The following is a 12,943-nucleotide window of genomic DNA, read 5'->3' on the forward strand; positions in this document are numbered from 1 at the left end:
TTATGGCATAAGAGACATATAATAAACTGTACACACACACACACACACACACACACACACACACAAATTTGAGGAGGTGGTACAAAGAGTTCCCATATACCCCACACCCTGTTTCCGCAATTACTAATATCTTATAGCAATACTGTGCATTTGTCACAATTAATGTAACAATATTGTTACATTATTGTTAACAAAAATCCATACTTTATTCAGATTTCCTTAGTTATTTCCTAATGTCCTTGTGTTGTTCCAGGATCAGATCTAAGATACTATATTATACTTAGTTATCATGTCTCCTTAGGGTCCTCTTGATGCCTACAGAATCTCAGACTTTTCTTGTTTTTGATGTCCTTGACTGTATGAGGAGTACTGGTCACACATTTTGTAGAATGTCCTTCTTGGGATTTATCTGATGGCTTTCCCATTATTAGACTGAGGTCTAAACACACACATATCCTCAACACAGAATTCACAGTTGTTACCATTGTGTGATATTTGATTCACTTTTAAAAAACATATAGAATTGAAATTAGATTCCCTTCATTCAAATAATGCTATTTGCAGCAACATGGATGGACCTAGAGATTATCATACTAAGTGAATTAAGTTAGACAGAGAGAGACAAGTACCACACGATATTGCTTATATGTGGAACCTAAAGTATGACACAAATGAACTTATTTACAAAACAGAAATAGTCTCACAGACATAGAAAACAAACTCACGGTTATGAAAGGGGAAAGGAGTTGGGGAGGGATAAATTAGGAGTTTGGGATGAAAATATACACACTACTATATATAAAATAGACAACCAACAAGGACTTACTGTGTAGCACAGGGAACTATGCTCAATATCTTGCAATAACCTATAATGGAAAAGAACCTAAAAAAGAATATATATATATATATATATATATATATATATATATGATATACATATGTATAACTGAATCACTTTGCTGTACATCTGAAATTAACACAACATTGTAAATCAACTATATTTCAATAAAATTTTTTAAAAATGATTCCCTTCATTTAGCATGCCTATCTACTGTCTCACAACCATCCCTACCTCATAGATGCAAGCACTGTCTTCAATTTAGTGTCTAATCTCCCATCTCCACATTTTCTTTTTTATGTGTGTACACTCACACCTATACAACCAGGAAAATACGGTATTTCACTGTGTTTTAAATTTTTTCCGTTAGTGGCATAATATACACATCATTCTACAACTTGTTTTTTTTCACTCAACATTGTTTTTGAAAAAAGATAAATATTTGAGGGGATGAATGTGATAATTAACTAGATGGTGAAACTCCTTTCACACTGTATACACTTAAAAGCTACCTTGATGTTCACTCTAAATATCTTACAATTTTGTTTGTCAATTATACTTCAATAAAGCTGAAAAAAACCCAACATTATCTTTGTGTTTTGTTTTGTTTTTTTCTGGGCTGGGTCTTCATTGCTGCACCCTGGCTTTCTCTAGTTGAGGTGAATGGGGTCTCCTCTCCATTGCGGTCCACATGCTTCTCATCACAGTGGCTTCTCTTGTTGTGGAGCACGGGCTCTAGGCATGCAGGTTTCAGTAGTTGCAGCATGCGGGCTTCAGTAGTTACAGCACGCGGGCTCAGTAGTTGTGGCGCAAGGGCTCTAGGGCACACGGGCTTCAGTGGTTGTGGTGCGCAGGCTCAGTAGTTGTGGCTCACGGGTCCCAGAGCACATGGGCTTCAGTAGTTGTGACACGTGGGCTTAGCTGCCCCACGGCATGTGGGATCTTCCCAGACCAGGGATCGAACCCGTTGGCAGGTGGATTCTTAACCACTGGACCATAAGGGAGGTCCATTTTGGGGTTTTTTTGTGCCTTTTTTATCCTTGTTGATTATTTATTTTAAATATAGCAGTGTGTACATGTCAATCCCAAACTCCCTATCTATCCCTCCCCTTCCCCCTTCCCCACCCCGGTAACCATAAGTTCATTCTCTAAGTCTGAGTCTCCCAACATTATTTTTGAGAACCATTCATGTAGATCTACATAGAACAAGCTAGCTCCTTTCTTTTAACTTCTATATAGTATTCTATAGTATGACTGTAGGATATTTTATTCATTCTCTTCCTTTACACATGTACAGGAGACTCTCGAAAGTACATACCTCAAAGTAGAATTGCTAGTTTGTAGGGTATAGGCCTTCCAATATGGTTGTACAACTTCACACTCCAGAAACGATGTTTAAGTTTGTTTTCTTACATTCTTAACAACAATTAGTATCAGAAGACTTTAAAATTTTTTCCAATGTTAGGAAGTGAAATTAAATCTCATTAGTATTTTATTTTGAATTTTCCTTATTACTAGTGAACTTGAGCAACATCTCATGTATTCATTAGTCATTTGGTTTCTTTTACCGTGAATTGCTTGTTCATCTTTTTGCCCACTTTTCTATTGGGTGTTTTTTTTTTTTTTTAATTAACTTGATAGCATTTTTTTCACATTTTTGGGGTAATAATCCTTTTCTTATTGTATGTGTTACAAATATATTGTTTCAGTCTGCTGTTTGTCTTTTAACATTACTACTATCTCATTTGTCATTTGGAAGCTTACATTTTGACATGGTCAAAGTTAACAATTTTTTCAATTTATGCTTTTTTTATGTATTGCTTAAGAATATATAAAATACATTTCCTTACCCTAATATCTTAAAAATATTCCGTTTTCTTCTAATTGTTACAATTTTTGTTTTTAATGGTTAGGTCTTTAATCTACATGAAATTTCTTTTTGTTTTTCATGTAAGATGAAAATCTAATTTTCTTTGTGTAGGAAACCCAGCTACCTGGTCCCTTTGATTAAGTCATTCATCCTTTCCTTTCAGATCTGTAATGCCAGCTCCATTAAATAAATTTCCATACATGTACTTGCTTTGGAATTTCTAATCTGCACAACTGATCTTTTTTATCTATGACTCAACCAAAGCCACACTGTTTTACTTATTTAGCTTTAAAATAAACTCTGATAATGGGTGGAATTACATTGGATATTTTGGGGCTTTTATTCTATCACATTAATTTTGAGATAACTTTACAAGTTTTATGAAAAACCATGTTAGGATTTTTATTGGAATTGCATTAAAAATTTAGATTTATTTGGAGGAGCGTTACCATCTTTACCATATTGAATCTTCCTATTCATGAGTACTGTATATCTGTTTACTTTTTAAAAGCTTTTTATATGTTTTTCAATACCATTTTTGAAATTTTCTCAGCAAAAAATTTTACAAAGTTTTTGTTTTATTTACTCTTAGGCATCAAATTACTTTTATTGCTAAATTAGATTTTTTTTCAATTTCTTTGTATAATGCTAGCCTGTGGAAATGCTATTTGTTTTTGAAGGTAGTTTTATATGATCTGTCCTGTTGAGTGATTTTATTAGTTCTGAAGAATTTCTTAGGTTTTCTAAATAGACAATCATACCATGAATAAATAATGATAATTTATATTAGATGTAATTATAACACAGTATTGATGATGTGGTAGTGGATAACTTTGTCTTGTTTTTGACTTTAATGGAAAGCTTCTAAGCACTTGTTTTATGTAATATGATAACATTTATTATGATATGATGTACATTTTTATTAGATGCCTTTTTTCAAGTCAAGGATGTTCAAGTTTTCTTCTATCTACACTTTGTTAAGAATTGTCTTTTTAAGTCACAAATTAGTACTAAATTTTCTTGAAAGCTTAGTCTGCACCTTTTCAGTGATCATGTGGATTGTCTCTTTTACCCTGCTAACATGGTGAATTACACTGACAGATTTTCTTAAGTTAAAACTTCTGTACATCCCTGGGATAAATCATGCTAGGTTATATTTTTTAAATGTATTCTTCTATTCAGCTAAACTGGATCTGTTAATATTTTACTTGGATTTTTTACATCTATGTTTATAAGTGAGGTTGGCATGTGGTTTTCTTTTTTATACTGTCTTTGGTTTGAGAATCAAATTATATTGCCTCATAAAATAAACAGAATGGCTTTGTCTACTTGTCTACTCTCTGGAACAGTTTGTATAAGATAGGAATTATTTGTTCCTTGACTATAGTAAAACTCAGCTGTAAATCTTTCTGGTCCTGTTTCCTTTTTAGGAAGGACATTTTTGACTACTGATGCAATCTCTTGTTATTTTGTCACTACCATATTAGCAGTAGGTAACACTTACACAGTACGAGGCCCTTGTTCTAATCTAAGCATTTCAACAACAAATATTTATTTAATCAACACAACAGTCTTATGATCTAGGTGTAGTTATTATTCCCATTTTACATATGAGGAAACTAAGGCAAAGAAAGGTTAGGTAGCTTGCTGAAGCTCACACAGTAACAGCAGAGCCAAAATCAAACACAGGCAGTCTGGCTGTAGGAGCTATGCTCTTAACCACTATACTATAGTAAATTTTTCTATTTCTTTTGGGATAAATTGTCTTAATTTACATAGTTCTAGAAAATTATACCTTTCTTTCAAGTGTTCAAAATTATTGGCATAATGGTGTTATTAACATGATATTTTAAAATCTCTACTGTGCATTTTTTATCCCTAACATTATTTTATTTCTGCCTTCTCTTTTTCTTCATGAGTCTTGCTAAAACTTTTTTCTACCAGTCTCTCCCCACAAAGAGCCAGATTTTAATTGTAAGATGTATAGATTTGCTTTAAAATAATACAGCAAGGAATATATATATATATATATATATATATATATATATATAAAATCTGAAAAAGAATGTATATATTCTTTTCCCATATAGTTTATTACAAAATATTGAGTATAGTTCCCTCTGCTATACACTAGGTCCTTGTTGTTTATCTATTTAATATATAGTACTGTGTGTATGTTACTCCCAAATTCCTAATTTACCCTCCCCCCCAACCTTTTCCCTTTGGAAACTGTAAGTTTGTTTTCTATGTCTGTGAGTCTGTTTCTGTTTTGTAAATAAATTTTTTTTGTATCATTCTTTTAGTTTCCACATATAAGGGATATCATGATATTTGTCTTTCTCTGTCTGACTTACTTCACTTAGTATGATAATCTCTAGGCCCATCCATGTTGCTGCAAATGGCATTATTTCATTCTTTTTTATGGCTGAGTAATATTGCATTGTGTATATATACCACATCTTCTTTATCCATTCATCAGTTGATGGACACTTAGGTTGTTTCCATGTCTTGGCTATTGTGAATAGCGCTGCTCTGAACATAGGGGTGCCTTTATCTTCTTTGATTTATAGTTTTGTCTGGATGTATGTGTAGAAGTGAGATTGCTGAATCACATGACAGCTCTGTTTTTAGTTTTTTAAGGAACTCCATACTGTTTTCCATAGTGGCTGCACCAAATTACACTCCCATCAACATTATAGGAGGGTTCCTTTTTTTTTCCACACCTTTTTTTCCAGCATTTGCTATTTGTAGACTTTTTAACCATGGTCATTCTGACCCGTAATAGGCAGGTCATGGAAACAACCTAAATGCCCTTCGACAGACGAATGGATAAAGAAGATGTGGTACATATATACAATGCAATATTACTCAGCCATAAAAAGAAACGAAATTGGGTCGTTTGTAGAGACGTGGATGGATCTAGAGACTGTCATACAGAGTGAAGTAAGTTAGAAAGAGAAAAACAAATATCGTATATTAACACTTATATGTGGAACCTAGAAAAATGGTACAGATGAATTGGTTTGCAGGGCAGAAATAGAGACACAGATGTGCAGAACAAACGAATGGACACAAAGAAGGGAAAGCAGCGGGGGGGCGGTGGTGGTGGTGTGATGAATTGGGAGATTGGGATTGACATGTATACACTGATGTGCATAAAATTGATGACTAATAAGAACCTGCTGTATAAAAAAATAAATAAAATTCAAAAAAATATATATATAAATGGCTAATACACATTTTCAAATTGTTTTCCTTTACCAGTAATCAAATATATATAAATAAAAACAAACTATCTGACATCTGCCATATTAACAAAGTATTTTGCTTCTAATGAGAATATACAAAACTTGTTAGCTGTGAGAGCCTAAGATATGACATTTTGGGAAAAAAATTTGCAATATATACCAAGCACCTTAAAAGTGTTCTAACTTTTTGACTTATTAATTTCACTTTTAAGAATCTAACCCAAGGAACCAACCCAAAATACTGTGAAGAAAAATTATTCCATCTTTTTATAGCAAGGAAAAATGTGAAACAACCTAGAGCTACAATAAAGAGCGAAATATACAGTGGAATGGAGGAAGGATGGGTTGGGAGTTTGGGGTTAGCAGATGCAAAGTATTATGTGTAGAATGGATAAACAACAAGGTCCTAGTGTACAGCACAGGGAACTATATTCAATATCCTGAAAAAGAATACATATTTTTATATATATATAAAAATCACTTTGCTGTACAGCAGAAATTAACACAACATTGTAAATCAACTATATTTCAAGAAAATAAATTTTTAAAAAGAGGGGAAATTGTTACATCTGTACAATAAAATATTATTCAATCATTAAAACTTATGCTTACCAAATTTTTAACAAAATACAAAAAACATGTTATAATCATATGTGAAACATTAAGTATATAAAACTATATGTAGGGTATAGCTAAAGGACTAGATGAAAAGTATATATCAGAGTGTTGACAGTATGTACTTCTGGGTAGTAGGTGTATTGGTGACTTTTTTTTTTTTTTTAAATTTTATAGCTACTTTTATTTTTATTTATTTATTTATTTTTGGCTGTGCTGGGTCTTCGGTTCGTGCGAGGGCTTTCTCTAGTTGCGGCAAGTGGGGGCCACTCTTCATCGCGGTGCGGGGACCGTTCTTCATCGCGGTGCGCGGGCCTTTCACTATCGCGGCCCCTCCCGTTGCGGGGCACAGGCTCCAGACGCGCAGGCTCAGTAGCTGTGGCTCACGGGCCCAGCTGCTCCATGGCATGTGGGATCTTCCCAGACCAGGGCTCGAACCCGTGTCCCCTGCATTAGCAGGCAGATTCTCAACCACTGAGCCACCAGGGAAGCCCTATTGGTGACTTTTTTCCCACCTCATTATATGTTTTTGTACCTTCCAAATATTCCATAATGAAAGTCTATTATTTTTATAAATTTAAAATTAATTAAGGATTTTTTAAAACTTTCTCAATAAATTGGAAGGAACTGGATTCCATCTTAAATTCTTCAGTCATCCTCACCCTCTCCCCCTTCAAAACAAGTCCTTTCCTCATCTTTCCCATCAGGACTGTTGGATTGTCTTGGCCAGGGGGTAATGGGTGAAGTTGAAAGTGAAAAGTACAAATTAATCTGAGCAACAAAACTCAGGCATTTGACAGCACTTCTCAAAAGCAGGCATTTCATGTCTGAGATGTTGAAGTGTGTTAGGAAGATTTAAGAGTAAACTGTCCTATGGGAAGTTGCTAACTTGAAATCCAATATTTAAAAAATATGACATCTCAAGATAAATAGTTTTCTTTTAAATTTCAGGTTGTGGTCAATGGGGATTCCTAAGACTAAGAATCAGCTCATTTTTATTAAAAACTTAAAAATGACTTAGTGGTTAAGGAAGTTGTGTCAGTTTGAGTCCCTCAAGAAACGGACACCAAGGCAGAATTAGACTTTTCAGAGATTTATTGAGAGAAAAGCCTGTGAAGGATGAAAGTGAGAGGGAGTAGTTAAGTAGGGAGAGCAGACCAAGATGCCAGTCTGACATCCATGAAAGGAGAGGGGGAAAGGAAATGGGTTGGTAGGAAGAGCCCCAGACTACAGGGCAGTTCTGAGAAAGCCTTGGTCAAGTCAAAGAGGACTGCCCAATAGTAGAGTCCCATGTTGGGCAGAAATGGCCCAAATCTAGCACCTCTGCTGGGCCCAGTCAGTGGCAAGGAGCAGCCTGGGGTAAGCCTGCTCTCAACATCACCACTGCAGTGGACCCTGAGCGTAGCAGCTGGAGGCCGTCAGCCAGCTGCAGGAGGTGTGATTAGTGCCCTTCATGGCTGCCGTGGAAATGTATTTAAAGTATGCTCTCTTCCAGAGCCTGCTTTCCAACCCCAAATAAAAGCAAAACCAAAAAACCCACTCCCTAAAACAGCAACTGGTAGACTGCTTATATCTAGAGAAAACATTAAGCTTTCCTTTAAGCAAGATTGTAGAAGAATTCAGAACCTAGCATAGTGCCTGGCACGTTACATGGACCTGTGAGTATCTGCTGACTAAATTATGTCACTTCATGTCTCATGAAGTATAATAACATGGCACTCTTGATTAAACCCAGAGACCGTAGACTGGACATTTCTACACATTTCTACAATGTGAACATTGTTAGGTGTCTTTACAGGTAGATACATTGAGGCTCAGAGACGTTAAGTCACTTGCCCAAGGTCAAACAGCTGGTAAGTGGTGGTTCTGGGATTCAAACCCAGTGCTGCCCTAGACCAGTAGTCCTCAACCCTGGCTAACCATCAGGATCACCTGATGATCAGACTTCACCTCAGACCAATAAAATCATTATTTCTGGAGGTGGGCCCAGGTGCCAATGTTCTTCAACAAAGCTTTTAAATATAGGAAGTTCTAATGTTTCCAAGGTAGAGCGCTACTGGTCTACTCCAACCCCTTCTCATATTGCAAATTGGGTAACAGTCTCATAGAGGCGAAGTTATCACATCCCAATCACATCCCAAAGCTAAAAGAGTTGGAACCAGAGCTCAAATGAAGAGTTTCCTAATCTATGCTGCCCTCTGGCAGCTCACCTGGGGTTGGCTATTCTTCCACAATCTGTTGTACCACACGGACCAGGCAAAGGCAGAGGGCTCGGCCTATACGACAGTCCTTGTGTGCCCCCTGGTGGGTTAAAATGGTAAAGAGCCACTACCTTGAACAGTACTTAATAGGTAATAGGATGAAGAACTCTACAGGCCTGTGGCTTGTCTCATCAACGTGCCGCATGTAGGTTTATACAAGCCGGCTGTTAGCTGGTGGCACTTTACATCATCCTTGTACTTGGAAGGAAGAAAACCACATCATCAACACAAAAACACAACCACTCTGGATTTATACAGTGCCTTGCCTCTAAGACTTGCTATTCAAGGCCAACTTTAAAGCATATAAGGCACTGTCTCATCTAAGAACTCTGGGAGAAATTTTTTTTTTAATCATTTATTAAGGCAGTAGAGTCTTGTGGTTCACCTCTCAGGCTTTGGAGTCAAACACACCTGAGGACAAGTTCTAGCTCCACAATTAATTATTAATTTTATAAACGTTGGTTAGCCACATGGCTCAGTTTTACCACCTGTAAAATGGTCATTATAATGCCTAATTCATATAGTTGTCGTGAAGAGTAAATGTGTACGTAAAGGGCTTGGCACTGTGCCTGCAATGTATTAACCCCCCCTCCACTCTTACCCCCCACAAAAGGTTATTGTTACTATTACTGGAGTGGACCCACGGTGGGTGCATTTTTGCCTGGCCTGGACAAAACTCTCAAATAGGAAAAGACTGTGCTCTCTTAAATGATCTCTGCATTGGTGTCTGCTTCCCCTCATCCCTCAGAGAGAACCTTTTGCTCTCTGCTCCCCACTTCACCACAGCCTTTCACACACTCTCTCCCCTGAGAGAAGAATCTGGAACTCTGCACTTTCCTGCATCGAGATATTCTCATCCCTGGGGCAGTCTCATGTGAAAGGGATAGAAGATGAGGAGAAGCCAGCAAAGGAAACTGAGAAGGAGTGATGGATGCAACAGGAGAGAAACCAGGAGAGTGTTATCCTAGAGGCCACGTGGAGTGTCTCAAGATGGAGGAAATGACCAATTGGGTCGAATGCTGTGACAGGTCAGGGAAGATGAGGACTGAGAATTGACCATCAGATTTAATAAAACGGAGGTCACTGGCCACTTTGACAAAAGCAATTTTGCTCTCGTGGTTGTGGTGAAATTCTGAGTGGAGTATGGAATTGGGTACATTTTTCTGTAAAGAGGAGCAAAGAAATGGGGTGGGAGCTGGAGGGCAAACGTTTCTGTTTTAATATGGAAGCAATAAGAGTATATTTACAATGCTGATGGGAATAATCCAGTGTGAGAGGGAAATTGATAATGCAGAAGGGAGAGGGAAGGATTGCTAAAGCAGTGTTCTTGATAGAGCAGAGGCAACGGGATTTAGTACACCAGTGGAGGGCCTTCCACAGGAGCGCAGGCACAGTTTATTTATGATAATGAGACGAGGGGCAGGGTCTATGCACAGAGATGCCCTTAGGTGGGTAGATGGGATGGTAGCCTGTGCAAGTTCTCTCCTGATGGCGTCTGTCTTTTCTATGCGGTAGGAAGCAAGGTCATCAATGAGAGCAGTTGCTACTAAGTGAAATAAAATCCCCTAAGAGAACAAGTAAAATCTGAAAAGGAATATATATATATATACACACATATATATATATATCTATCTCACTGAATCACTTTACTGTACACTTGAAACTAACACAACATTGTAAATTAACTATACTTCAATTTTCAAAAAGAGAGAATAAGTGAAATATTCATTTTTAGAAATATAACTCAAAGAGTGATGGTGAAGTGGTCTACTGGGTAAGAGTCTTTGCTGAAAACCCTAAAATAATGAAATTCACATGAAATGCCAACTGAAGTTTGGGTAACAATAAACACACATGTGAGGCTCTGAATGTTCTTTATTTTCTAACAACTATTTAAACCACACAACAAAACGCTCTGTAACATAATTTAAGAAAACTTCTACAAATTTTAGTGTAGAAAGTAGACCCCGTTTACCTACCATCAAAGCATCATGCAAACACTTATTTTCTTAGAAGCTATTTAGCTTTGTGGTATTACTTTCAGGTGATGGTACATTTTAATTCCATACACCACAATGAGCATTCACTCCAACCACATAACTCTTTAAAATAAAACAACATACATTTCTTTTGAACCATTTCAGATTCAGTTGTTTGGGTTTCTTTTTTTTCCCCATAAATTAAAACTAAACTCAAAAAAAACCCAAAAAAAACAAAAAAAAACTAAACTCAATCTCCTTCCCCCAGTCATAGCCTCGAGCTCATGGCAGATTTGTACGAAGTACACCACCGACTCCTCAGAATCCTCCGCTAGGGACGCCCGTGGCTCATGTCATCACAGGTAGAAGAGAGAATTGGCTAATTCCAAACTTGGTTCTTTATGAGTGCTTTGTGCCACCAGAAAGGTCAGCTTGTGTGCATACTGACACGGGGCTGGAACACTGATTAGGCCCTAAGGAGGAAAAAGTATTGGTCATGATTAAGAGGATAACTTCCTCTTCAAAGTAATATTATTTTCCTGAGTTTTTTCATCCACTAGTTTTATACACGATAGAATGTAAGTCAATTAGAACCAAACTCAATCAACAAAGGGCACCCTTGCTCCTGGGAACTTAAATTCACTGAGCAAGATGGGAGAGCAGAGAGGGCCAGTCTGGCTTCCCGGTGCTGGGACCTGCAAGCCACATGCTTAGGGCTGATCTAAGTTTCCTACGACTTGATGTTCCAAGGGGCTCAGAGCAAATCTTGGCTTTGGACTTGGTGAGCAGCTCTGGGCCTAACGTATAGGAATACAGAACAGAGCCAAGCCTGTTACTTTCCCACCAGACACAACATCTGAGTTGTCTTCAATTGCCTCATCTGTAACTTGGAAATAACAATACCCTGATTTCCTCCCAGGCTGGCGTAAGAACATGTATATAATAAAGTCTTCTAGAAATTATCAATGCTAATGCATTATAAGAGTTACTGCTATTTTATGCCTATGATAGAGTGGGTTTCATCCACTGTGGACTTAAGAAGTCATTCACTCATCCATTCATCCCTCCTTTGTGGAAAATCAGGCATTGTGCCAGGGGTTGGGACACAAAGGTGAATCGGGTGACAATTCCCTGGTAGGCACCTTGAGTACCACTCTGTACCTAAATAAACAGCTGTCACTCACTGGCCAGTTGTAGTAGAGGTGGCACAGCTTGAATGTGAGTCTCTGCATGTGGTCGGGCTTCAGGCCATTGTCATCATAAATGACATTATAGTAGGTGGGACTAATGGTTCCCCGACAGGTGACCCGGCTGATCAAGTAAAAGTCATACCTGAGGGGAAAAGACGGACTGTGAGAAAGAAGGCTCGCAGAACAGGACCAAACCTGACCACACACAGTCAAAGCTTTGTTAAAAACGGATTTTCTAACAGACTTGCCATTCAGGCCGCGTTGCTCCTGAATCCACGATGGTGCCAGGTGGTGGGTTCTGCAGAGTTCGGCCTGTTTCCGTCAAGAATCGTGGCAGGCACTTCTTCCTGACCACGATCACTGACAGTTTGGGGCTTGGAATAAGAGAGGCAAAATAAAAATAAATAAATAAATAATATGGAGAGAATTAAACCAAGCCATGCAACTTTCTATTTATTTATATTTTTTTTTTGGTAATTTTAAAATGAAATAAATTAATTGATCAGCGAAACTTTGCAAAACAAAGAAAAATTACCCCCAACCTCCCCTCCCCCAGAGACACAAACAATTTTTTAAATCAAGGACTGTCTTCATTTGTTGCAAAAGCGTGGTATGCTCAGTCATTTGACCAATTTATATCACTGAAGGGGGGCAGGGAACAATGGTTCACAGGACAATGAACTACAATCAGCACTTCTAAAGAAAGATTTTCCAGAATTATCCGTGGAGACAAGATTTTCTTCCCATTAGCAATCATCTATTTTCACCTTCACTCTTCTCAATTTCTGAATAGCAAAGGAAGAACCAGAAGTTCCTCTTATTCCTCAAATCAACGCTTCTGAATCCTGCAAAACACGCACCTGGGAGGATCGATGGATGGTCCACATACACATATGGGCCAAATGCTAAATGACCAAGTGTTAAGTCAGTATTTGGTAAAAT

The 12,943-nt window shown here is 37.5% G+C and overlaps 1 protein-coding gene and 1 long non-coding RNA gene across 2 annotated transcripts in view; one reads left to right on the forward strand and one right to left on the reverse strand.

Annotated features, from left to right (window-relative positions):
- Positions 1–12,943, forward strand: part of LOC309636721 — a 939,587-nt gene that overhangs the window by 18,449 nt on the left and 908,195 nt on the right. The gene's annotated exons all lie outside the window — the stretch shown is intronic.
- PIWIL4 (piwi like RNA-mediated gene silencing 4) overlaps positions 6,753–12,943 on the reverse strand; it is a 44,953-nt gene continuing 38,762 nt past the window's right edge. Inside the window, exons 18-20 of the mRNA XM_082409924.1 lie at positions 12,250–12,375; positions 11,996–12,143; positions 6,753–11,284 (exon numbers count right to left, since the gene is read on the reverse strand). Coding sequence (XP_082266050.1) covers positions 11,168–11,284; positions 11,996–12,143; positions 12,250–12,375 — 391 coding nt within the window. The 3' untranslated portion in view covers positions 6,753–11,167. The remainder of the gene's footprint in view (positions 11,285–11,995; positions 12,144–12,249; positions 12,376–12,943) is intronic.

This window comes from Balaenoptera physalus, assembly GCF_965194825.1.
Source record: "Balaenoptera physalus genome assembly, chromosome: 10".
NCBI classification, from domain to species: Eukaryota; Metazoa; Chordata; class Mammalia; order Artiodactyla; family Balaenopteridae; genus Balaenoptera; species Balaenoptera physalus.